The 25,888-nt window shown below is 44.2% G+C and overlaps 1 protein-coding gene across 2 annotated transcripts in view; it reads left to right on the top strand.

The window, feature by feature from the left end:
- The window catches only part of rngtt (RNA guanylyltransferase and 5'-phosphatase), a 441,527-nt gene that overhangs the window by 26,712 nt on the left and 388,927 nt on the right, over positions 1-25,888 (top strand). For both annotated transcript variants that reach the window (XM_068026609.1, XM_068026610.1), the window contains exon 4: positions 21,034-21,122. In XM_068026609.1, coding sequence (XP_067882710.1) covers positions 21,034-21,122 — 89 coding nt within the window. The remainder of the gene's footprint in view (positions 1-21,033; positions 21,123-25,888) is intronic.

Consider the following 25,888-nt stretch of genomic DNA (forward strand, 5'->3'; position numbering starts at 1 on the left):
GGCACCAATGATATAGGTAAAAAACGGGATGAGGTCCTACAAGCAGAGTTTAGGGAGTTAGGAGCCAAGTTTAAAAAGTAGGACCTCAGAGGTAGTAATCTCAGGATTGCTACCAGTGCCACGTGCTAGTCAGAGTAGAAATGAAAAAATAGTCAGGATGAATGCGTGGCTTGAGAGATGGTGCAGGAGGGAGGGGTTCAGATTTTTGGGACATTGGGACCGGTTCTGGGGGAGGTGGGACTATTACAAATTGGACGGTCTACACCTGGGCCGGACTGGAACCAATGTCCTAGGGGGTGCTTTTGCTAACGCTGTTGGGGAGGGTTTAAGCTAATGTGGCAAGGGGATGGGAACCAAATGAGGAGGTCAGTGGACAGTAAGGAGGTAGTAACTAAAGTCTGTAAGGTACTAGATAATGAAGTCAGCGTGGCTAAGGGGAAGAGTAGGCAGGGAGCAGATGAAGAACGCAAAGGGAGTGGTGGTCTGAGGTGCATTTGTTTTAATGCAAGAAGTGGAGTAGGTAAGGCAGATGAACTTAGGGCTTGGATTTGTACCTGGGAGTATGATATGATATAAAGTAATAAGGTAATTAACTAAGTAGAGATGGCTGGGCAGGTGATGTGCTGTAGCTGTATGATGTGGGAGCTGGCTGACCCCATTGTGAACGGCAGGGACCAGATCTGCAGCAAGTGTGGGTTGCTGTAAGAATTCTGGCTCAGAGTTGATGATCTGGAATCTGAGCTTCAAACACTGCGGCACATCCGGGAGGGGGAGAGTTACCTGGACGTTTTGTTTCAAGAGGCAGTCACACCTGGTAGATTAAGTAATTCAAATTCAGTTAGTGATCAGGGACAACAGGGTGTGATTGCAAGTGAGGCAGGTAGGGGGATCCTGAGTTCAGGAGTGGAGGAGCCTCAGCCTTTGACCTTATCCAACAGGTACGAGATACTTGCTCCCTGTGTGGATGAGGAAAAGGGCTGCGGGGAGGATGAGCCAACTGACCATGGTGCAGAAGGTCATTCAAGAGGGGGGAGCAAAAAGACAAGTGGTAGTTATAGGAGATTCTATAATTAGGGGGATAGATAGTATCCTTTGCAAGCCGGATCGGGAGTCCCGCATGGTGTGTTGCCTGCCCGGTGCCAGGGTGCAGGACATCTCTGACTGGCTTGAAAGGATATTGGAGCGGGAGGGGGAGGATCCAGTTGTTGTGGTCCACGTTGGGACTAACAACATAGGCAAGGCGAGGATGGAGAACCTGTTTGGGGATTATAAAGCACTAGGGGCGAAATTAAGGAACAGGTCCTCGAGGGTCATAATCTCCGGATTACTGCCCGAGCCACGTGCAAATTGGCTTAGGGATAAGAATATTAGGGAAGTAAACACGTGGCTAAGGGAGTGGTGTGGGAAAGAGGGGTTCCATTTCATGGGGCAATGGCATCAGTTTTGGAACCGGGGGGATCTGTACCGATTGGACGGTCTCCACCTGAACCGATCTGGAACCAGTGTTCTAGCGAAACGGATAAATAGGGTGGTCTCTAGGACTTTAAGCTAGTGACTCGGGGGGAAGGGAAAGGGAAAACGACAGGGAGTATGATGATAAATAAAAAGGTAAGCAGCAGGCTAACGTGTGCAGGAGGGTTGAAGTTCAAGGCAGACTATGAAAGAAGCAGAAAGGAAGGTTAGCTCAGGAGTTATTATTAGAGATGTTGGGAATGGTGAGGGTAAGAAAGCTAGCAGAAAGGCACTTTACCTGAATGCTCGTAGTATTCGTAACAAGGTTGATGAGTTAACGGCACAAATCATGACGAATAAATATGATTTGGTAGCCATTACGGAGACATGGTTACAGGTTGGTCACGACTGGGAGTTAAATATCCAGGGGTACCAGACTATTCGGAAGGACAGACAGGAAGGTAAGGGTGTAGCTCTGATACTCAAGGACGACATCAGGGCGGTGCTGAGAGATGATATAGGTTCTATGGAGAATGAGGTTGAATCCATTTGGGTGGAAATTAGAAACTCTTAAGAAGAAAAAGTCATTGATAGGCGTAGTCTACAGGCCACCAAATAATAACATCACATTAGGGCGGGCAATAAACAAAGAAATAACTAATGCCTGTAAAAATGGTACGGCAATTATCATGGGGGATTTTAATCTACATGTAGATTGGTCGAACCAGCTCAGTCAGGGTAGCCTTGAGGAGGAATTCGTTGAGTGTATCCGTGATAGTTTTCTTGAACAGTATGTAATGGAACCGACGAGGGAGCAAGCTATCCTAGATCTAGTCCTGTGTAATGAGACAGGAATAATTAACGACCTCATAGTTAGGGATCCTCTTGGAAGGAGTGATCACAGTATGGTTGAATTTAGAATACAGATGGAGAGTGTGAAGATAAAATCCAATACCAGGGTCTTGTGCTTGAACAAGGGGGACTACAATAGAATGAGGGAGGACTTGGCTAAAGTAGACTGGAAATAAAGATTTTACGGTGGGACAGTTGACGAGCAGTGGAGGACTTTCAAAGCAATTTTTCAAAGTGCTCAGCAAAAGTATATTCCAGTGAAAAGGAAGGACTGGAAGAAAAGGGGTAATCTGCCATGGGTGTCTAAGGAAATAAGGGAGGCTATCAAATTGAAAGAGAAGGCATACAAAGTGGCCAAAAGCAGCATGAAACGAGAAGATTGGGAAAACATTAAAGGTCAACAGAAAGCTATAAAGAAAAGTAAGATAGAACATGAGAAAAACCTAGCACAGAATAGAAAGACAGATAGCAAAAGTTTCTATAAATATATAAAACGAAAAAGAGTGGCTAAAGTAAACGTTGGTCCTTTAGAGGATGAGAAGGGGAATTTAGTTATGGGATATGATGAAATGGCCGAGGCATTGAACAGGTATTTTGTATCGGTCTTCACAGTGGAGGACATTAATAACATGCCAGTAATTGACAAAGAGACGAACGTAGGTGAGGACCTGGAAACAATCATTATTGCGGAAGAGGTAGTGTTGGGCAAGCTAATGGAGCTAAGGATTGATAAGTCTCCTGGCCCTGATGGAATGCATCCCAGGGTACTAAAAGAGATGGCGGGAGAAATAGCAGGTGCACTGACGGTAATTTTCCAAAATTCGCTGGACTCTGGGGTAGTCCCAGCTGATTGGAAAACAGCAGATGTGATGCCACTGTTTAAGAAGGGAGGTAGACAAAAGATGGGGAATTATAGACCGGTTAGCTTAACCTCTGTAGTGGGGAAGATGCTTGAGTCTATTATCAAGGAAGAAATAGCAGGGCATCTCGATAGAAATTGTCCCGTTGGGCAGACGCAGCATGGGTTCATGAAGGGCAGGTCATGCTTGACAAATCTTTTGGAATTCTATGATGACATTACGAGCAAGGTGGACAATGGGGACCCAGTGGATGTGGTGTACCTAGATTTCCAAAAGGCCTTTGACAAGGTGCCGCACAAGAGGCTGCTGCATAAGATAAGGATGCATGGCGTTAGGGGTAAAGTATTAGCATGGATAGAGGATTGGTTGACTAACAGGAAGCAGAGAGTGGGGATAAATGAGTGCTATTCTGGTTGGCAATCAGTCACTAGTGGTGTGCCTCAGGGATCGGTGTGGGGACCGCAATTATTTACAATTTATATAGATGATTTGGAGTTGGGGACCACGTGTAGGGTGTCAAAGTTTGCAGATGACACTAAGATGAGTGCAGAGCAAAGTGTGCAGATGACTGTGAAACTTTGCAGAGGAACATAGATACATTGAGTGAGTGGGCAAAGGTCTGGCAGATGGAATACAATGTTAATAAATGTGAAGTCATTCATTTCGGTAGGAGTAACAGTAAAAAGGATTATTACTTGAATGGTAAAAAGTTGCAGCATGCTGCTATGCAGAGGGACCTAGGTGTCCTTGTGCATGAATCGCAGAAGGTTGGTCTGCAGGTACAGCAAGTAATTAGGAAGGCAAATGGAATTTTGTCCTTCATTGCTAAAGGGATTGAGTTTAAAAGCAGAGAGGTTATAGTGCAGCTGTATAAGGTACTGGTGAGGCGGCACCTGGAGTACTGTGTGCAGTTTTGGTCTCCTTACTTGAGAAAGGATATACTGGCACTGGAGAGGGTGCAGAGGAGGTTCACTAGGTTGATTCCGGAGTTGAGGGGGTTGGCTTATGAGGAGAGACTGAGTAGATTGGGATTATATTCATTGGAATTCAGAAGAATGAGGGGGGATCTTATAGAAACATATAAAATTATGAAGGGAATAGATAAGATACAAGTAGAGAGGATGTTTCCACTGGCAGGTGAAGCTAGGACAAGAGGGCATAGCCTCAAGATTAGAGGGAGTAGATTTAGGACTGAATTAATAAGGAACTTCTTCACCCAGAGGGTTGTTAATCTATGGAATTCCTTGCCCAGTGAAGTAGTTGACGCTTCTTCAGTAAACGTCTTTAAAGCTAAGGTAGATATCTTTTTGAACAATAAAGGAATTAAGGGATACGGTGGGAGCGCGGGTAAGTGGATCTGAGTCCACGAAAAGATCAGCCATGATCTTATTGAATGGCGGAGCAAGCTCGAGGGGCCGGACGGCCTACTTCTGCTCCTAGTTCTTATGATCGTATGATGTTATTGCTATTACTGAGACGGTTGAGGGAAGGGCACGATTGGCAACTTAATATCCCAGGATATCGATGCTTCAGGCGGGATAGAGAGGCAGGTAAAAGGGGTGGAGGAGTTGCATTACTGGTCAAAGAGGATATCACAGCTGTGCTGAAGGAGGGCACTATGGAGGACTCGAGCAGTGAGGCAATATGGGCAGAACTCAGAAATAGGAAGGGTGCGGTAACAATGTTGGGGCTGTACTACAGGCCTTCCAACTGGGAGCGTGAGATAGAGGTACAAATATGTAAACAGATTATGGAAAGATGTAGGAGCAACAGGGTGGTGGTGATAGGAGATTTTAATTTTCCCAATATTGACTGGGATTCACTTAGTGTTAGAGGTCTAGATGGAGCAGAATTTGTAAGAAGCATCCAGAAGGGTTTTCTAGAGCAGTATGTAAATAGTCCAACTCGGGAAGGGGCCATACTGGACCTGGTGTTGGGGAATGAGCCCGGCCAGGTGGTTGAAGTTTCAGTAGGGGACTACTTTGGGAATAGTGATCACAATTCCGTAAGTTTTAGAATACTCATGGACAAAGACGAGAGTGGTCCTAAAGGAAGAGTGTTAAATTGGGGGAAGGCCAACTATACCAAAATTTGGCAGGAGCTGGGGAATGTAGATTGGGAGCTGCTGTTTGAAGATAAATCCACATTTGATATGTGGGAGGCTTTTAAAGAGAGGTTGATTAGCGTGCAGGAGAGACATGTTCCTGTGAAAATGAGGGATAGAAATGGCAAGATTAGGGAACCATGGATGACAGGTGAAATTGTGAGACTAGCTAAGAGGAAAAAGGAAGCATACATAAGGTCTAGGCGGCTGAAGAAAGACGAAGCTTTGGAAGAATATCGGGAATGTAGGACCAATCTGAAACGAGGAATTAAGAGGGCTAAAAGGGGTCATGAAATATCTTTAGCAAACAGGGTTAAGGAAAATCCCAAAGCCTTTTATTCATATATAAGGAGCAAGAGGGTAACTAGAGAAAGGATTGGCCCACTCAAGGACAAAGGAGGAAAATTATGCGTGGAGTCAGAGAAAATGGGTGAGATTCTAAACGAGTACTTTGCATCGGTATTCACCGAGGAGAGGGACATGACGGATGTTGAGGTTAGGGATAGATGTTTGATTACTCGAGGTCAAGTCGGCATAAGGAGGGAGGAAGTGTTGGGTATTCTAAAAGGCATTAAGGTGGACAAGTCCCCAGGTCCGGATGGGATCGATCCCAGGTTACTGAGGGAAGCGAGAGAGGAAATAGCTGGGGCCTTAACAGATATCTTTGCAGCATCCTTAAACACGGGTGAGGTCCCGGAGGACTGGAGAATTGCTAATGTTGTCCCCTTGTTTAAGAAGAGTAGCAGGGATAATCCAGGTAATTGTAGACCGGTGAGTCTGACGTCAGTGGTAGGGAAGCTGCTGGAGAAGATACTGAGGGATAGGATCTATTCCCATTTGGAAGAAAATGGGCTTATCTGTGATGAGCAACATGGTTTTGTGCAGGGAAGGTCATGTCTTACCAACTTAATAGAATCCTTTGAGGAAGTGACAAAGTTGATTGATGAGGGAAGGGCTGTAGATGTCATATACATGGACTTCAGTAAGGCGTTTGATAAGGTTCCCCATGGTAGGTTGATGGAGGAAGTGAAGTCGCATGGGGTCCAGGGTGTACTAGCTAGATGGATAAAGAACTGGCTGGGCAACAGGAGACCGAGAATAGCAGTGGAAGGGAGTTTCTCAAAATGGAGACGTGTGACCAGTGGTGTTCCACAGGGATCCGTGCTGGGACCACTGTTGTTTGTGATGTACATAAATGATTTGGAGGAAAGTATAGGTGGTCTGATTAGCAAGTTTGCAGACGACACTAAGATAGGTGGAGTAGCAAATAGTGAAGGGGACTGTCAGAGAATACAGCAGAATATAGATAGATTGGAGAGTTGGGCAGAGAAATGGCAGATGGAGTTCAATCCTGGCGAATGCGAGGTGATGCATTTTGGAAGATCCAATTCAAGAGTGAACTATACAGTAAATGGAAAAGTCCTGGGGAAAATTGATGTACAGAGAGATTTGGGTGTTCAGGTCCATTGTTCCCTGAAGGTGGCAACGCAGGTCAATAGAGTGGTCAAGAAGGCATACGGCATGCTTTCCTTCATCGGACGGGGTATTGAGTACAAGAGTTGGCAGGTCATGTTACAGTTGTATGAGACTTTGGTTCGGCCACATTTGGAATACTGCGTGCAGTTCTGGTCGCCACATTACCAAAAGGATGTAGATGCTTTGGAGAGGGTGCAGAGGAGGTTCACCAGGATGTTGCCTGGTATGGAGGGCGCTAGCTATGAAGAGAGGTTGAGTAGATTAGGATTATTTTCATTAGAAAGACTGAGGTTGAGGGGGGACCTGATTGAGGTGTACAAAGTCATGAGAGGTATAGACAGGGTGGATAGCAAGAAGCTTTTTCCCAGAGTGGGGGATTCAATTACTAGGGGTCACGAGTTCAAAATGAGAGGGGAAAAGTTTAGGGGGGATATGTGTGGAAAGTTCTTTACGCAGAGGGTGGTGGGTGCCTGGAACGCGTTGCCAGCGGAGGTGGTAGACGCGGGCACGATAGCGTCTTTTAAGATGTATCTAGACAGATACATGAATGGGCAGGAAGCAAAGAGATACAGACCCTTAGAAAATAGGCGACAGGTTTAGATAGAGGATCTGGATCGGCGCAGGCTTGGAGGGCCGAAGGGCCTGTTCCTGTGCTGTAATTTTTCTTTGATCTTTGTTAAAGCTACTTGTAATTATCTAGCACCTTTAACATCGAAAAATGTCAATGTCCCATGTGGGGGTGACTGGGTGGCAGTTGGCAGGGTAAGTGTGGGAGAATTGGGTGGGGTGGCTGAAAGCTTTGTTAAAAAGATAGGTGTTAAGCTCAGCATTTCTATAACCACTGCTCTGCTCAGCCACACCCTGGCCTTCACCTTTGAAGCCCTAGTCATAATTAAAGCAATTATTGTGTCTCACCCTGACTGTTCTGCACTTTGCTCTCCACTCCTCTAAGTCCAAGGAATGTAGACATGAAGAGATATGGTGGTTAACGGGTTTAGCCATTCACTGCCAGATCTGGTTGGACCATATAAAGCACTATCTTGTCCTGTTCTTGTCTGCCAAAACTGCTCACTGTTCCACAATCATCCTGAAATGCAAAGATAAAACCTGGCATCTTTTCTCTACTGCAAACCGTTGTCTTAACGCTACCCCCACCCCGCACCCTCACCTCCTCCAACAATAAGTGTGAGGAGCTTATGGACTTCTTTGTTGCAACAATTGGGACCATCGGTTCAGCTGCTTCTGCTGCCTCACTCCCTTCCCCAGTCGACTAGGCCAAACTTGCTCCAGGGATTCCCCAACCCATCTTAGCACTGAACTCGCATCTTTCTTCTATCTCCCCTCAAGCCCTCTCTGAGCTCATCTTGTCCAAGAGACCCACCTCATGTGCCCCTGATCTTTATCCCACTAAACTACTGACCATCCCCACTTCCCTTCCTGATTTTCAGGTTAGCTGATATTCTCAACAGTTCTTTCTCCTCAGACACTGTTCCGTTCTCCTTCAAATCTGCTATCCTCGCCCCTTTCCTTTTAAAAAAAACTTTGATCCCTCCATCCTTCCAAACTACTGCCCCATCTCCAATCTCCCTTCCTTCTCAAGTCCTTTAACATGTCATCACCAAAAGCCATGCCCATCTTTCCCAGAACTCCATGTTTGAATATCTCCAATCAGGTTTCTGTCCCCTCACAATACCAAAACTGCTCTTATCAAAGTCACAAATGACATACTATGTGACTGTGAAATGGTCACCCTTCCCTCCCTCATTCTTCTTGACCTGTCTGCAGTCTTTGACATGGTCAACCACACCATCTTCCTCCAATGCCACTCCACTGTCATCCAGCTGGGTGGGCTGCACTTGCCTGGTTTCATTCTTATCGATCTAATTGTAGTCAGAGAATCACCAACGATTCTTCTCTTACCAATACCTCTGGTGTCTCCCAAGGGTCTGTCCTCGGCCCTCTCCAATGCTGCCCCTTGATGACATCAGTTTCCACATGTAGGCTGATGACACCCAGATTTACCTCACCATCACCTCTTGACCACTTCACTGTCTGTATTTTCAGACTGCTAGTCTGACATCCAGTACTGGATGAGCAGAAATTTCCTCCAGTTAAATATTGGGAAGACTGAAACCATTGTCTTCAATCCCCATCACAAACTCTGTTTCCTAGCTGTTGACTCCACCCCTCTCCTGTGTGAGGCTGAGCCAGACTTCGCAAACTCAGTATCATATTTGACTCTGAGATGAGCTTCCGATCACAGATCGGTGTCATCATTAAGACTGCCTATTTCCACTTCCATAACATGGCCTGACTCTACCCCACCTCAGCTCATCTGCTGCTGAAATCCTCATCCATGCTTTTATTACTTCTGGACTTGACTATACTTTTGGGCAGCCTCCCACGTTCTACCCACAACAAAATGGTGGTCATCCAAAACTCCCTCTGCTGCAGATTTCCTAACTCTCCAAGTCCTGTTCACCCATCACCCCATGTTCACTGATGTATGTTGACTCCTGGATAAGGAATGCTTTGATTTAAATTCTCATACTTGATTCAAATCCTTGGCCTTTCTGTTCTCTATCTTTGTAATCTCCTCCAGCCCCACAACTCTTCAAGATATCTGCACTCCTCTAATTCTGGTCCCTTGAGCAACCCCAGTTTTCATCGCTCCACCATTGGTGGCTGTGCCTTCAGTGCCAAGGGCCTAAGCTCTGGAATTCACTCCCGAAACCTCTCCACCTCTCCTTTTCTCCTTTAAGACACTCTGTAAAACATACCTTTTGAGTAAACTCTGCCCTAATATCTCCTTATGTGGTTTGGTGTCAAATTTTGTTCGATAGCTCGCCTGTGAAGCACCTTGGGATGCCTTACTGTGTTAAAGGTGCTATATAAACATAAGTTGTTACTTTTAAAGTTTGAGAGAAAGGTCATGCAGCTGAATGAGCTTACTGAGAAGTGGTAGGATGCAAGACTGTCGAGGGATTTGAGGTTGAGGATTCTAATGTGTTGGGAGACTGAGCCACTGTTGGGTGTGCACCACAGAGCTGTGGTATGCCCAGATTGAAGTTCATGTGAGATTTGAAGCTCAGCTTTGGGTCAGACAAAGTGACATGGTCATTCATGGCCTGATTCAACCTATGGTTAGTAGTGGTGGTGGTGGTGCGGGCTGATGGTGAGGAGAGAGAATGCTGCAGAGGATGATTTTGGTCAAGGTAGTCTCTAAGTCGAAGAAAGATTGAGGCTTTGAACAGGGATTTTTTTTGGCAGAGATGGGCAAGGATCTGGGAGCTGACAGCACACTTGAAAATTAGATGTACTTGTGCTATTATGTTGTATTAGAATGTACTTCCAATTAAAGGCCTGCCCGAGTATGAAATTGAAACCCAACCACATCCAACCTGGGCCCGAGTCCTTTGATATTTTCCTATGCCCGACCCCATCTGACTACCGTAATAAAGTTAATTATATCAAACATACCTTGTCCAAATGTTGTGATCCTCCGTTCTGGCAGCAGGCTATTCCTGCAGAAATTCCCTCCCTGACCAAAGCAGCACTGTGTCTGCATCCAGCCTGACCTGACCTGAACCCAACATGTTGTCGGGTCTGGCTGGGTTCGGGTTGGGTAGCCATGCTTTACTTAAAATAGAAACATTTTTCATTGTTCCGCGGCAAAATTAATAGTGTGGATTCATTAAAGAAAGCCAGCACGGATTTGTTAAAGGCAAATCGTGTATAACGAAGTTGATTTCAGTTTTCTGATAAGGTAACAGAGAGGGTTGGTGAGGGTAATGTGGTTGATGTAGTGTGCATGGACTTCCAAAAGGGATTTGGCAAAGTGTCATGTAATAAACTTGCCAGCAAAGTTGAAGTCCATGAAATAAAAGGGACAGTGGAAGCATGGATACAAACTTGGCTGAGTGATCGGAAACAGAGTAGTGGTGAACGGTTGCTTTTGGATTGGAGGAAGGAATGCAGTGGAGTTCCTCTGGGATTGGTACTAGGACCATTGCTTCTCGTGATGTATATTAATTGGGTGTACAGGGTACAATTTCAAAATTTGCAGATGACACAAAACTTGCAAGTATTGTGAACTGTGAGGAGAACAGACATCGACAGGCTGGAGGAATGGGTCAACTTTTGGCAGGTGAAATTTACTGCAGTGAAGTGATCCATTTTGGTAGGAAGGAAGCAGAGAGGCAACATAAGATAAAGTGTACAATTCTTAAAGGGGGCGCAGGAACAGAGGCACCTGTGGGTATATGTGCACAAATCATTGAAGGTGGTAGGGCAGATTGAAAAAGCGGTTAATTAGGCCAATGGGATTCTGGGCTTTATAAATAGAGGCATAGAGTAAAAAAGCACATGAAGCTATGGCGAACCTTTATAAAACAGGGTCGGCCTCATCTGAAGTATTGTTTTCGTTAGAGAAGAGAAGATTGAGAGGAGATTTAATAGAGATGCTCAAAATCATGAGGCATCTAGACAGAGTGGATGGAGAGAATTTTCCCATTGGCAGAAGGGTTGAGATCTAGGGGACACCAATTTATGGTGATTGGCAGAAGAACCAACGACGACATTAGGAAAAATGTTTTTACAAAGCAAGTGGTTAGGATCTGGAATGCACTGCCTGAGAGTGTGGTGGAGGCAGATTCAATTCTGGTTTTCAAAAGGGAATTGAGTGAGCACCTGATGAGAGAAAATTTGCAGGGTTACGTGGAAAGTGCAGGGGATTGAGACTAGCTGCGTTGCTCTTGCAGCGAGCTGGCATGAACACGGTGGGCTGAATGGCTGCCTCCTGTGCTGTGTCCATTCTATGATGAGTATTTAAACAAAACAACTTTTTTTTTCTTATACCTGGTATTTAAATTAGGGTGGGAAGCATTTATCATAAGTGACTGACCTCATTGCTGGCTGCTTCACATAATTTTGCATTTTTAATTACTTTCAGTGGAACTGCTCAAAGTCTGTCACATTTCAGCTTGTTTGCTGAATGTTAAATTGATTTTGAGTGCATCCCCTGAAACAATGAATTGGAGGTGACTGTTAAGCTCGATGTCTGATTTCAGGGATGGGCCTTAGAAATGGCTGTAGTCATTTGGAATCATTTTTTTCTTCCAAGTTTGGATGAATACCTAAATGAGGACCCTATCGTTCCTTATATTAGACTACTTGTTGGTATTGTCATGCTAGGCCCCCACCTGTCAAGAATGGGGCATGTCAATTTTGTCATGAACATTGATTTTTAACTGTTGTTGGAGCGAGGGAATGACTTGTTAAACAGATCATCCATGGCTGGAAAAAAACATTTACATACTAACAGACATTGAAGGTGAGGAAGCACATTCCAGGGCCTGCTAAGGAGGATACAACCCACAAGGGCCAGGACTGGTTGGTCCAGCTGATCACATGACTAACTGGCTGTTCCAGGGTTTTCTTTTGAACTGGCCACAGAGAGTTTGAACTCAAAGACTGTTTGCTCCTGGTCTGAGAAGATCTCTCCTGTCTGCTCCCATCTCTTTCTCACAAGTCTCTGAAGCCACATGAAGCCCAAGAGAGAACAGTCTCCTTCAGCGAACAAAGTTTAAGAAGAATACTGGGCCCCAACGAAAAGCAAGAACCACCTACAATCAAGGACTCTACAGTGAGCTCAAACAACAGCAACAAAAACTTTTCAGATATTGCCTCAAACTTTTTCCACTTTATTTTTCTTCTCTCTTCTATCTTTATTTGCACGTGTGTATTGTGTATGCACGCTAGCGTGGGTGCGTCGTGTATCCATAGGCGTCAACCAAATTAGAGTTTAAGTTCAAGTTTCATAAATTTCAGCTTTTTTTCTTTAAATCTAAGAAAACCTGTTTGTGCTGGTTTCTTTGCCAGATGAGAGTTCATCAAATTATGAACTGACAAAAAGTGCTATCCTCGGGGCATATGAATTAGTAACTGAAACCTGTCGCCAAATGTTTGGAACCCTCAAGAAGCAAGCTAATCAAACTTATCTGGAGTTTGAAAGAAGCAAGCAGCTGGCTTTTGACCTGTGGCTGAGGGCTCTTAAAGTACAGCTCAGCTATGAGAATCTCAGGGAAGTAATTCTGTTAAAGGAATTTAAACACACTCTCCCACTCTCCATAAAGACACATGTAGAGGAGCAGCGGGTCCAGAGAGCCTGGCAAGCGATGAGTTTGCTTTAATTTATAAATCGGTTTCCCAGGGGAGAACCTTTCCTAGTCACCCCCACAAATCCGACAAGGACAAAGTGTAGGAAGGTGATAGGAGCCCAAGCAGTCCTGGGAGAGAAAGGAAAGCAGGCGACACAGGGTGCTCTCCTCTAGCCAAAAAGGAAGGTGCTGTGAGCAAGAGTGAGACCCGGAGACCTGTGTGCTTCTATTGTAATAAAGAAGGGCATTTAAAAGCTGATTGCTGCAAACTAAAGGGAAAACCTGTCTGGTTAATCAGGGCACACCCACTCAGCGAAGAAGCGAACCTGATGGAAAGCACAGCAGAACAAGCTGTGGCTTTAACTGCAGTAAGAGTGAGACCAGGAAGCTTACTACTTGCTAGTGCAGGAAAATTTAACAGGATTCCTGAGGGCTATCAGGGTTTTGTGTCTGAAGGGAGAGTAATCCCATACCTCTCGAGTGGGCCCAGCAAGCCCATAGTGATTCTCAGGGACACAGGGGCCACTAGATCCCTTTTACTGGGTAAAGGCTTGACCTTTCCCCTGGAGAGTGCAGTGAATACCAAAATGGTGGTGAATGGTATTGGAGGGCAGTGTCTGCCTGTTCCTGCACCTAGAGTGCAACCTAATTTCAGGACCGGCGACCATAGGGTTTGTCCCTAGTTTTCCTGTGGATGGGGTTGACCTGCTCCTAGGTAATGATCAGGCGGGGTGAAGGTGGTATCCCCCCTGCAGTAGTGAAAGAAAGTCCGCAGGAGGTCAGAGAGACAGGGCAGTGGCAGGAGACGGACCGCTGCAGTTTCCCTGAATGTGTAGTGGATCAGGCCATGATCAAACCAGCTCCCCCAGAGGAGGCTGAATTGGCACTGCAGGCAGATGACCAGGTCTGTCTGTCTCAGACTTTCTTTGGAAAGTTAGGAGACCCAGGGAATGAATTAAATGGATTTTCTTGAGATGAGCCTCAGCGAGCTGTCCCAGTATTGAGAGAGTTAGCACAGGCTGCCCAGACTGAAAGTGAAGTAGAGGGAGTCCCTGATTGCTACTATTTAAAGAATGGGGTACTGATGAGGCAATGGAGTTCTCCCCACAAACCTGAGAGCAAGGAGTGGACAGTGGTTCACCAGTTAGTGGTGCCACAGAGGTACCGGAGAGAAATATTAGGAAGGGCCCACGAGACTACAGTGGCATTACATGTTGGTCTACAAAAGACTGAAGCCTGCATAAGACAGCAGTTTGACTGGCCAAAACTCCACAAAGATGTGGTGGAGTACTGGAGTTGCCACATGTGCCAGATTGAGGGGAAACCCCAACCTACAGTGAAACCTGCACCCCTAAGTCCTGTACCGATGTTAGGAGGACCCTCCAGCAGAGGGCTGCTGAACTGTATGGGAACCCTACTGAGAACAAAAGGAGACAGGCAGGCACAAGGCTGACAAAAGTTTAAAATGGGAAAAGGGAAATGTGACCAAGAGGGCAGATTAAAGGAAGTCCAGGAGGAATCCTGGATGAAAACCTTCACTGTCCCGTCAGGAAACCCCACAAATGTGAAAAGTTAGACTCCACATCCTCCTACATAAATGCAGACACGAGAAGTACCCCACCAGAGTTGTTAACAGCATTTGCAGGAACCTGCAGAGACAAAGAAAGACCGGGGGCAGAGAAACCGTGAGGCGATGCCTCACCTAGTTGAAGTGCCACAGGGGAGTACAGTAGAGTCTGCACAAGTACCTGCAGGCAGGAGTGTTCCAACCGACAAAGGGGAGATTAGCAAAGAATCCTCTCCCACAGTCAGAAAAAAAGAAAATCACCCATCCTCCTAAAGTCAAAAGCCTTTGCAGGACTCAGCAAAGCACTGAAAGAGAGTTCAGGATAGACCCACCCACTACTGACTCTCCTGAAATAAAAAAATTCAATTCAGGGCTAATTAAACCTAACCATCTCGAAGACCCATAGGCAGCCATGGAAATGGGCAAGCTGAAGAAAAACTTCCCCAAAGAACCACATGTTTACTGTGATGCCAAAAAAGGGGCAATTAAAGCAGCACTAGAAAAGACAGGCTGTAATAAGTTTTAGGATTTATGAATGGGAATGAATGAGAGAAATGCATGTTTTTTCCTGTATTATATTTTCTCTCGACCCTTTTAATGAAATTCGCTTTTCTCAAATCACATTTCAGTCCACTGGGTGTGGAGGTGAAATGCTAGGCACATCAATTGTGTCATGAACATTGATTTTTAAGTGGTGATGGAGTGAGGAAATGACTTGTTCAACAAATCAGCTGTGGCAGACATCGAAGGTGAGGAAGCGCATTCCAGGGCCTGCTAAGGAGGATATAATCCACAAGGGCTAGGACTGGTTCGACAAGCTGGTCACATGACTAATTGGCTGTTCCAGGGTTGTCTTTTGAACTGGCCACAGACAGTTTGAACTCAAAGACTGTTTGCTCCTGGTCTGAGAAGATCTCTCCTGTCTGCTCCCATCTCTTTCTCACAAGTCTCTGAAGCCACATGAAGCCCAAGAGAGAACAGTCTCCTTCAGCGAACAAAGTTTAAGAAGAATACTGGGCCCCAACGAAAAGCAAGAACCACCTACAATCAAGGACTCTACAGTGAGTTCAAACAACAGCAACAAAAACTTTTCAGATATTGCCTCAAACCTTTTCCACTTTATTTTTCTTCTCTCTTCTATCTTTATTTGCACGTGTGTATTGTGTATGCACGCTAGCGTGGGTGCGTCGTGTATCCATAGGCGTCAACCAAATTAGAGTTTAAGTTCAAGTTTCATAAATTTCAGCTTTTTTTCTTTAAACCTAAGAAAACCTGTTTGTGCTGGTTTCTTTGCCAGATGAGAGTTCATCAAATTATGAACTGACAAAAAGTGCTATCCTCGGGGCATATGAATTAGTAACTGAAACCTGTCGCCAAATGTTTGGAACCCTCAAGAAGCAAGCTAATCAAACTTATCTGGAGTTTGAAAGAAGCAAGCAGCTGGCTTTTGACCTGTGGCTGAGGGCTCTTAAAGTACAGCTCAGCTATGAGAATCTCAGGGAAGTAATTCTGTTAAAGGAATTTAAACACACTCTCCCACTCTCCATAAAGACACATGTAGAGGAGCAGCGGGTCCAGAGAGCCTGGCAAGCGATGAGTTTGCTTTAATTTATAAATCGGTTTCCCAGGGGAGAACCTTTCCTAGTCACCCCCACAAATCCGACAAGGACAAAGTGTAGGAAGGTGATAGGAGCCCAAGCAGTCCTGGGAGAGAAAGGAAAGCAGGCGACACAGGGTGCTCTCCTCTAGCCAAAAAGGAAGGTGCTGTGAGCAAGAGTGAGACCCGGAGACCTGTGTGCTTCTATTGTAATAAAGAAGGGCATTTAAAAGCTGATTGCTGCAAACTAAAGGGAAAACCTGTCTGGTTAATCAGGGCACACCCACTCAGCGAAGAAGCGAACCTGATGGAAAGCACAGCAGAACAAGCTGTGGCTTTAACTGCAGTAAGAGTGAGACCAGGAAGCTTACTACTTGCTAGTGCAGGAAAATTTAACAGGATTCCTGAGGGCTATCAGGGTTTTGTGTCTGAAGGGAGAGTAATCCCATACCTCTCGAGTGGGCCCAGCAAGCCCATAGTGATTCTCAGGGACACAGGGGCCACTAGATCCCTTTTACTGGGTAAAGGCTTGACCTTTCCCCTGGAGAGTGCAGTGAATACCAAAATGGTGGTGAATGGTATTGGAGGGCAGTGTCTGCCTGTTCCTGCACCTAGAGTGCAACCTAATTTCAGGACCGGCGACCATAGGGTTTGTCCCTAGTTTTCCTGTGGATGGGGTTGACCTGCTCCTAGGTAATGATCAGGCGGGGTGAAGGTGGTATCCCCCCTGCAGTAGTGAAAGAAAGTCCGCAGGAGGTCAGAGAGACAGGGCAGTGGCAGGAGACGGACCGCTGCAGTTTCCCTGAATGTGTAGTGGATCAGGCCATGATCAAACCAGCTCCCCCAGAGGAGGCTGAATTGGCACTGCAGGCAGATGACCAGGTCTGTCTGTCTCAGACTTTCTTTGGAAAGTTAGGAGACCCAGGGAATGAATTAAATGGATTTTCTTGAGATGAGCCTCAGCGAGCTGTCCCAGTATTGAGAGAGTTAGCACAGGCTGCCCAGACTGAAAGTGAAGTAGAGGGAGTCCCTGATTGCTACTATTTAAAGAATGGGGTACTGATGAGGCAATGGAGTTCTCCCCACAAACCTGAGAGCAAGGAGTGGACAGTGGTTCACCAGTTAGTGGTGCCACAGAGGTACCGGAGAGAAATATTAGGAAGGGCCCACGAGACTACAGTGGCATTACATGTTGGTCTACAAAAGACTGAAGCCTGCATAAGACAGCAGTTTGACTGGCCAAAACTCCACAAAGATGTGGTGGAGTACTGGAGTTGCCACATGTGCCAGATTGAGGGGAAACCCCAACCTACAGTGAAACCTGCACCCCTAAGTCCTGTACCGATGTTAGGAGGACCCTCCAGCAGAGGGCTGCTGAACTGTATGGGAACCCTACTGAGAACAAAAGGAGACAGGCAGGCACAAGGCTGACAAAAGTTTAAAATGGGAAAAGGGAAATGTGACCAAGAGGGCAGATTAAAGGAAGTCCAGGAGGAATCCTGGATGAAAACCTTCACTGTCCCGTCAGGAAACCCCACAAATGTGAAAAGTTAGACTCCACATCCTCCTACATAAATGCAGACACGAGAAGTACCCCACCAGAGTTGTTAACAGCATTTACAGGAACCTGCAGAGACAAAGAAAGACCGGGGGCAGAGAAACCGTGAGGCGATGCCTCACCTAGTTGAAGTGCCACAGGGGAGTACAGTAGAGTCTGCACAAGTACCTGCAGGCAGGAGTGTTCCAACCGACAAAGGGGAGATTAGCAAAGAATCCTCTCCCACAGTCAGAAAAAAAGAAAATCACCCATCCTCCTAAAGTCAAAAGCCTTTGCAGGACTCAGCAAAGCACTGAAAGAGAGTTCAGGATAGACCCACCCACTACTGACTCTCCTGAAATAAAAAAATTCAATTCAGGGCTAATTAAACCTAACCATCTCGAAGACCCATAGGCAGCCATGGAAATGGGCAAGCTGAAGAAAAACTTCCCCAAAGAACCACATGTTTACTGTGATGCCAAAAAAGGGGCAATTAAAGCAGCACTAGAAAAGACAGGCTGTAATAAGTTTTAGGATTTATGAATGGGAATGAATGAGAGAAATGCATGTTTTTTCCTGTATTATATTTTCTCTCGACCCTTTTAATGAAATTCGCTTTTCTCAAATCACATTTCAGTCCACTGGGTGTGGAGGTGAAATGCTAGGCACATCAATTGTGTCATGAACATTGATTTTTAAGTGGTGATGGAGTGAGGAAATGACTTGTTCAACAAATCAGCTGTGGCAGACATCGAAGGTGAGGAAGCGCATTCCAGGGCCTGCTAAGGAGGATATAATCCACAAGGGCTAGGACTGGTTCGACAAGCTGGTCACATGACTAATTGGCTGTTCCAGGGTTGTCTTTTGAACTAGCCACAGAGAGTTTGAATGAAGAAATACTTTTTGCTCCTGGACTGAGAAGATCTCTCCTGTTTGCTCCCTCCTCTTTCTCACAAGCCTCTGAATCCACTGAAGAACATGAACCCCAAGAGAGAACAGTCTCCTACAGGGAACAAGTTTTAAGAAGAATACTGGGCCCCAACGAAAAGCGAGATCTACCTGCAAGCAAGGATTCTACAGTGAGCTCGAAGCATCGTAACAAAACTCTTCAGATATTGCCTCAAACTTTTCATTTTTATTTTTCTTCTCTTTTCTGTCTCTATTTGCATGTGTGTATTACGTATGGATACTGGTGCGTTGTTTATCCATAGGCGTCAACCTAATTAGAGTTTAAGTTCAAGTTTAATAAATTTCAACTTCTTTAAACCTAAGGAAACCTGTATGTGCTGGTTTCTTTGCCTTATAATTGGAAAGCGGGGAACATGGATTCACCAAGGGGGGCTAAAACATGGTGTGTTTAAAATTAAACCCTGTTATGGTAAGACCAGGTGAAGGCTGAGAGGGACCCCTAGACACCTTTCTCACCGGGTCATAACATTATCTTATTCATTTGTTACTCTATGATCTAGCAGAACTTATAGTGAAAACCATTGAAGCTTTTATCAATTAGGATTGTGGAGTTCTCAGATAGCAAGGAAGGCAAAAGCAAGTACAGTACCTTCTCTGATTTCAGTCCAGTCAGCTCACATTCCCCTTCTCTGCAAAAGGTGGGAGCTGTTGAGAGAGACGGGCAATATTTCCTTAGCAGCAGGGATTGGTTTGAGGTGACAGGGATTTTGGCTCCTTGTGTAGTCTGAAATCTTTAGTATTGCAAATGGACATTGGAGTTGGCAGAATTAATTGGCAGAATTAGTTGGCAGTGATTGATTGAAATATTAAACAATGTTCAAGACTTTCTGCTACACCCATCCTAGCTTCACTAAGTCACTCACCCATCACCCATGTGTTCGCTGACCTACATTGGTTCCTGGTTCAACAACAGCTTGATTTAAAAATTCTCAACCCTGTTTTCAAATCCCTCCATGTCTCATCCCACCCTGTCTCTGTAACCTGCAGCCCTGCAACCTTGGAGATACCTGCTTTCCTTCAAGTCTGTCCTCGCACATACCCAATTTTAATCACTTCACCATTGGCAGTGTGCCTTCAGCAGTGGAGGACCTAAGCTCTGGAATTCCCTTCCTAAACGTGCACGTATACACACACACACACACTACTCCTCCTCACCTCTCCCTCTCTCTATTTTCCCCCCTTTCCTCCTCTTAACAAGCTCTTCGCTCCTATTTAACTAAGCTTTTGGTCATTTGCCATAATATCTCTTGATGTGGCCCAGTGTCAAATTTTGTTTGGTAATTCTCCTGTGACTTTTTACTACATTGTTCTTGTCGTGTTGCTACACCTTCCTTCGTCACTGTTCCACGCAGGCTCTTGCTCGAGAGTTGAAGACCTTCAGTTCTTCAGGGCTGCATGGGTCTGGTAGTAGAGGGCATTCTAGGAGATGTTTCATTGTTTGGGATGCCTTTCCGCAGTCACAGTTGACGTAATATGTTTGGTTGTAACCCCACTTCTGCATAAGAGCTTAACAGCGGCTGACACTATTCCTGAGGCAGTTGAGACACAGCCAAGCAGGCCATGTTTCATTGGCTCCTGATGGGAGTGATTCATTCCTCTGGGTCATTTGACAACTCGTGTGCCTTTGTCTGTAGATGTGTTGACTAAAAAGCAAGGCAGCAGCTATGGGAGTTACAGCCTAGGGGTTGGACAGTATGTAAGAAGTTGCCTTTTGACTTGAGCCTCTTTGTTGCCGGCTGTTTCGGGAAGAGAGGATGATGAGCATCACTGGTCTGCTTTGTCCGTTGAACTCTTGATGTAACTTACCTCCTTGTGGCAGGTGGAGCAATACGAGCAAGCAGGTACAGATTGTCAACTTTAGTAGGTTTCAGGCAACCAGTAGTAGCTCTGCAAGCTGCATTGAGGATGGGATCCAACTTCTTGGCTTGGGGAGAGTGTTAAAGACGTGATATAAATGCAAGTTGTTAGTCATCAACTGCTTATCATGTAATGGTGTAGTACACTTTGATCGTCACCAGATGGCAGTCTGTCTCTGTTCCAATACAAATGATGTGGACCAAAATTACTGTACAGAAAAAGCTGTGTTTAAGGTTTATATGTATAGCTCAGTGCTTTCTAACGTTTTGCGAATGCTACTTTTGTTTGTAATCCTGTCTTGTTTTGTTTTTAAATTTAAACTTTTGCACTTTTGGAGTGGATTGTTCCAATGAAGTGCTAGCTACTGTACCTAAATACTGGTAGATTGGGGAAGTCTTTGAATGCATGTGCAATGTTCCTTATAAATGTGTAACTAAGGTTTTGTCAGTTGAAACTTAAATGTCCTGATTCAGGAAACTCATGAATTTGGTTAGCATTTACCTTTTTTAAAAGCAAAAAGCTGTCTTGGGTTTGAGCAGTTGTCATTGTGTCTAGTGCAATATTATGTGTGTATGTGACTAGGTTTTAATTTTGTTTTGTTTAGACATGCTGAGTGCCCCACTGAAGAGGTAACAAACATGTTCATTCGGTTGTGTGAACATTTCATATTGCAGCACCCCATGGAATTAATAGGTATGTACCGAGGAAATAAAATTTGGGTGCACCACATTTTTAAAAATCTTTTTGTGATAATGCCTTTCACTGTTCTCTGTTATTGTAGTATTTGTAGGGAAAAATCCATACAGTAAGTCAAAAAAGTGTGAGAAAAAGACCAGTGGGACATATCAGCAGGGTGGGGACAGTCACCCAGATAAATGTTTGGTACATGAATGCAGAGCATAACATGTAAGTCAGTTAGAAGCACACATCCAGCTGATAGGGTATGATGTCGTACCATGTAGAGACCTGGCTACAACCTGCGCATGATTGGGAGCTAAATATCCCAGGCTGTCGGATCTTCAAAAATGATAGGGAAATTGGGAAAGGAGGGAGAGTAGCAATATTGATGAATAGTTTGTTAAATGAGTACTTTGTAGCCATTTTCACAGTGGAGAAAGAGGACAAAATACCAGTGGTACAAGGGAACCTAAAAATAAGTCAATGGGAGGAAATAAGTGAAATTATGGAACATCACTTCTCACATTTTGCCAATTGGAGAATGAACCCTTTGTCACCTATGACCCACGTCTCTAAGTTTCCTCCAATTCTGAATATATACAGTGTTTATATCTTATTGCGTAGATAAACCTGGATGAAGGAATAGAGAGTTCTATATCCAAGTTTACATATGACACTAAGTTAAAAGGCACAGCAAGTTGTAAGAATGGGAGCAGGAAGCTGCAAAGGGAATTAGAAAGACTGAGTAAGTGAACAAAACTATGGCAGATGGAGTTCAAATGTGTAGAAGTGTGAGGACATCCACTTTGGATCTGAGAGACAAAGTGGAATTTTTTTTAATGGTGCGAAACTAGGAAGTGTGGAGGAACAAAGGAACTAAAGGCTGGTACAAAAAGTAATCAAAGGCTAATGGAATATTGGCCTGAATCTTAAGGGGGTTGTAATTCAAAAGTGAGGACGTGATGCTTCAGTTATGTAGAGCACCTGGCCATGCCTGATCTGGAGCATTGTATTCAGTTTTAGGTACTGAACATCAGGAAAGATATATTGGCCTTGGTAGGGGTACAACGCAGATTGACCAGAATGATACCAGAGTTTAAAGGATTACATCATGAGGATTGTCACTATTTTTAAGTTTTCAAGGTTGAGGGTTGATCTAATCTTGAATTTTAAAATGATCAAGGGGTTCAACAGGGTCACTACAAACATACTTTCCTCTGGCGGGGGAATCCAGAACAAGTGGGCAAAATTAGAGCTGGGCAATTTAAGAGTTAAACCAGGAAGCAGTTTTTCACATACAATAGAAGAAATCTAGAACTCGCTTCCCCCAAAACTTTGAGGACAGACCAATTGAAATTTTAAAGATAGGTTTTAATAGATATTAATTAGGTGCGGGTATCAAGGTATATGAAACAAAGATAGGTACAAATGTATAAATCACCCATGATCTAATCAAATGGTGCAACTCATTTGAGAAAATGTAGGACCCACTGCTGTTCCATTTTTATTCGTTCTTGGAATGTGACTGTTGCTGGCAAGGCCAGCATTTATTGCCCATTCCTAATTGTCCTTGAAACTGAGTGGTTTACTAGGCCACCTTAGAGTCAGCCACATTCCCTAAAGGACATTAGTGAACCAGATGGGTTTTTATGACAATCCAGTAGTTACATGATATTGATGAGGCTAGCATTTCATTCCAGATTTATTTATTAATTGAATTTAAGTTCCCCCTGCTGCCATGGTGGGATTTGAACTCGTGTCTGCAGAGCATTTGTCTGGGCCTCTGGATTACTAGTCCAGTACCATTACCACTATGCTACCATTCCTATGTTCCTCATGCCAATTAAGCTTTTGTCAATGCTGCTTTGTAATCAGCTTATTGGAGTTTTGTGAAACAGATTCTTGTTTGTCTCCTGTTATTTGTTTTCTTCCATTGCGCGATACCTGACTTATTTTTGGTGTCTTCTCCAGTTGTCACTTGCAATATTATAAATTGTGGATTCAACTTCCCTCCTCACCTGCCACTCCACGCACTAGTAGGTGGAAAGTACCACTGCATCCTTCTTTCATGGAAAATCAGCACATGAAATGACCAACTAGTTGCTTCCAGTTACCTACAATAGTTTTTTTTAAAATTAAGGATAGTGTGTACTTTCTGTGCAAAGTACTCCCATCTTTTTTTGGGTAGAAGTATTGGAGCAAATATACACATAACTAATCTTAAAATACAGCATGTTTCCTGCCATAACTTGGGTAAGGGGGTGGGGGGAGGGTGGGGGGTTGATGGTGAAGAAGGGGACAGAACAGACATAAATGTTATATTTAATAAAGGAGAATTGGCATCACAACATAATCTCACAAGAATTAGTCACTTACTTTTGACTATTAAAACATTCATGTTTTCCTCTTGTGTTGACACCATCTCTTGTAACCAGGTTATTAGAAGTTTGGCTAACAATTTTGTAGACGTATCATAATATGATTAGTTAGCATTGGTTCCTCTGCTCAGAAAATGTTATAAAATTCACTTAGCATATCACCACTAGATGGCCCTTATGTAATGTTGCAGATAATTTTCTGACTGGGAAAGCAATACAGCCTTCCTTGTATAATGAATATATTGTCTGTTTTGAAATGTGGATCTTTGTTCATTGCAGGCTGGCTGTATAATTAAAGTTGTGTTTCCCCCCTTGTGTTCTGGCTGCTTTGCTGTAACTCTATTTTAGTTCCTATATATTTAAATGGAGAGAGATTGCAGAGGGTTTTGGATGTCCTAGTACACGAAACACAAAAAGTTAGTATGCAGGTACAGAACATGATTAATGTTGTTTATTGCAAGGGGAATGGAATGTAAAAGTAGAGGTATTTTGCTGCAGTTGTACACGGCATTGGTGAGACCACATCTAGAGTATTGTGTACAGTTTTGGTCTCCTTACTTAAGGAAAGATATAATTGCGTTGGAAGCAGTTCAGAGAAGGTTCACTTGACTCGTTCTTGGAATGAGAGGGTTATCTTATGAGGAAAGGTTGGACAGGTTGGAGTTTAGAAGGATGAGTGAGGGGTGATCTTATTGAAGCATGTAAGATCCTGAGGGGACTTGACAGGGTGGAGGGTGAAAGGATGTTTCCCCTTGTGGGAGAGACTAAAACCAGGGGCACAGATTTAAATTAAGGGATCTCCGATTTAAGACGGAGATGAGGAGAAATTTTTCCTCTGAGGGCTGTGAGTCTATGGAACTCTCTTCCCTGGAGAGTGGTGGAGACGGGGCCATTGAATGTTTTTAAGGCAGAGGTAGACAGATTCTTGACAAATGAGGGAGTCAAAGGGTATCGAAGTTGGGCACAAAAATGGAGTATAGTCCACAAACAGATCAGCCATGATCTTATAGAATGGCAGAGCAGGCTTGAGGAGCCGAGTAGCCTACTCTTACTCCTAGTTTGTATATTCGTATGTACAGTAAAACAATGGTAGTTTACATGTAATTTGCACATTTATTTCTGTACCTGGGGAATTATCTTAAAGTCACACTGAATCAAATTTGGGATAAATAGATATGCATGTTATAGGCATGCATTTATTAAATAGGGGTACACAGTGAGCAGAGATTAGTTTTGCTTTCTGGATGTTGTGTTTTTCCATAGAAAGGATCTGGAGAAGAATTGATTTTAAATGTTGAGTTTTTAAAGCAAAATATATTGATACTTTTTTTTAAACAAAGGGCGGAGGAATTGAAGATTTTCTCTAAAGACGATAAACAATTTGTTTGCCTGTCTCAGTGATCATTAAACCCCTCACACCATTGGTTCTGGGGTTGCATCAGGGTTTGCCTGGTGTAAATGACTCTGTTGGTAGCACTCTGGTCTCCGAGTCAGCAGGTTGTAGGTTCAAGTCCCACTCTAGGACTGGAGCATGAAATCTAGGGTAACACTCCAGGGCAGTACTGAGGGAGTGCTGAACTGTCAGAGTTGCTGTCTCTCAGATGAGATGTTAAACTGACTGAGACCCCATCTGCCTTCTCCGGTGGACATAAAAGATCCCATGGCACTATTTTGAAGAGAAGGGGAGTTATCCCCTGGTGTCCTGGCCAATATTTATCCATCAGCCAACATCACAAACATAGATTATCTGGTCATTAACACATTGCTGTTTGTGGGAGTTTGCTGTGTGCAAACTGGCTGCTGTGCTTCCTACATTACAGCCGTGACTCCACTTCAAAAGCACTTAATTGGCTATAAAACTCTTTGGGATGCCCAGTGGTCATAAAAGGTGCTACAAAATGCAAGTTTTTTTTTCTCTAGTTGTAAATGTTCTATTCCAGAAAGCCAGTTGGTAAAGGATCTTTAGCCAATCTTTACTCTGTCTTACATTTATTTACAGAGTGAAACAGACAGCTGCTAACTTAGCCACCTCCCAGATACATTAAGTGTCTCTTTATATGTGCTCGAGTGAAACTCCAATTAATGCCCTCCATCTGCATATAATTAAACAATTGAGATGCAATTAACAGTGAACATGGGAATAATTATTCTTTCATGGGATGTGGGCGTTTTTGGCTAGGCCAGCATTTGTTGCCCATCCCTAATTGCCCTTGAGCTGATTGGCTTGCTAGGCCATTTCAGAAGGCAGTTAAGAGTCAACCAACCACATTGCTGATGGTCTGAAGTCACATGTAGGCCAGACCAGCTAAGGATGGCAGATTTCCTTCCCTAAAGGACTGTAGTGAACCAGATGTGGGATGTTAGTTGCAAGTTATTTTCTTTTAAATCAAGTAAGATGACCTA

Source organism: Heterodontus francisci, chromosome 3, assembly GCF_036365525.1.
Source record: "Heterodontus francisci isolate sHetFra1 chromosome 3, sHetFra1.hap1, whole genome shotgun sequence".
Classification (NCBI taxonomy): Eukaryota; Metazoa; Chordata; class Chondrichthyes; order Heterodontiformes; family Heterodontidae; genus Heterodontus; species Heterodontus francisci.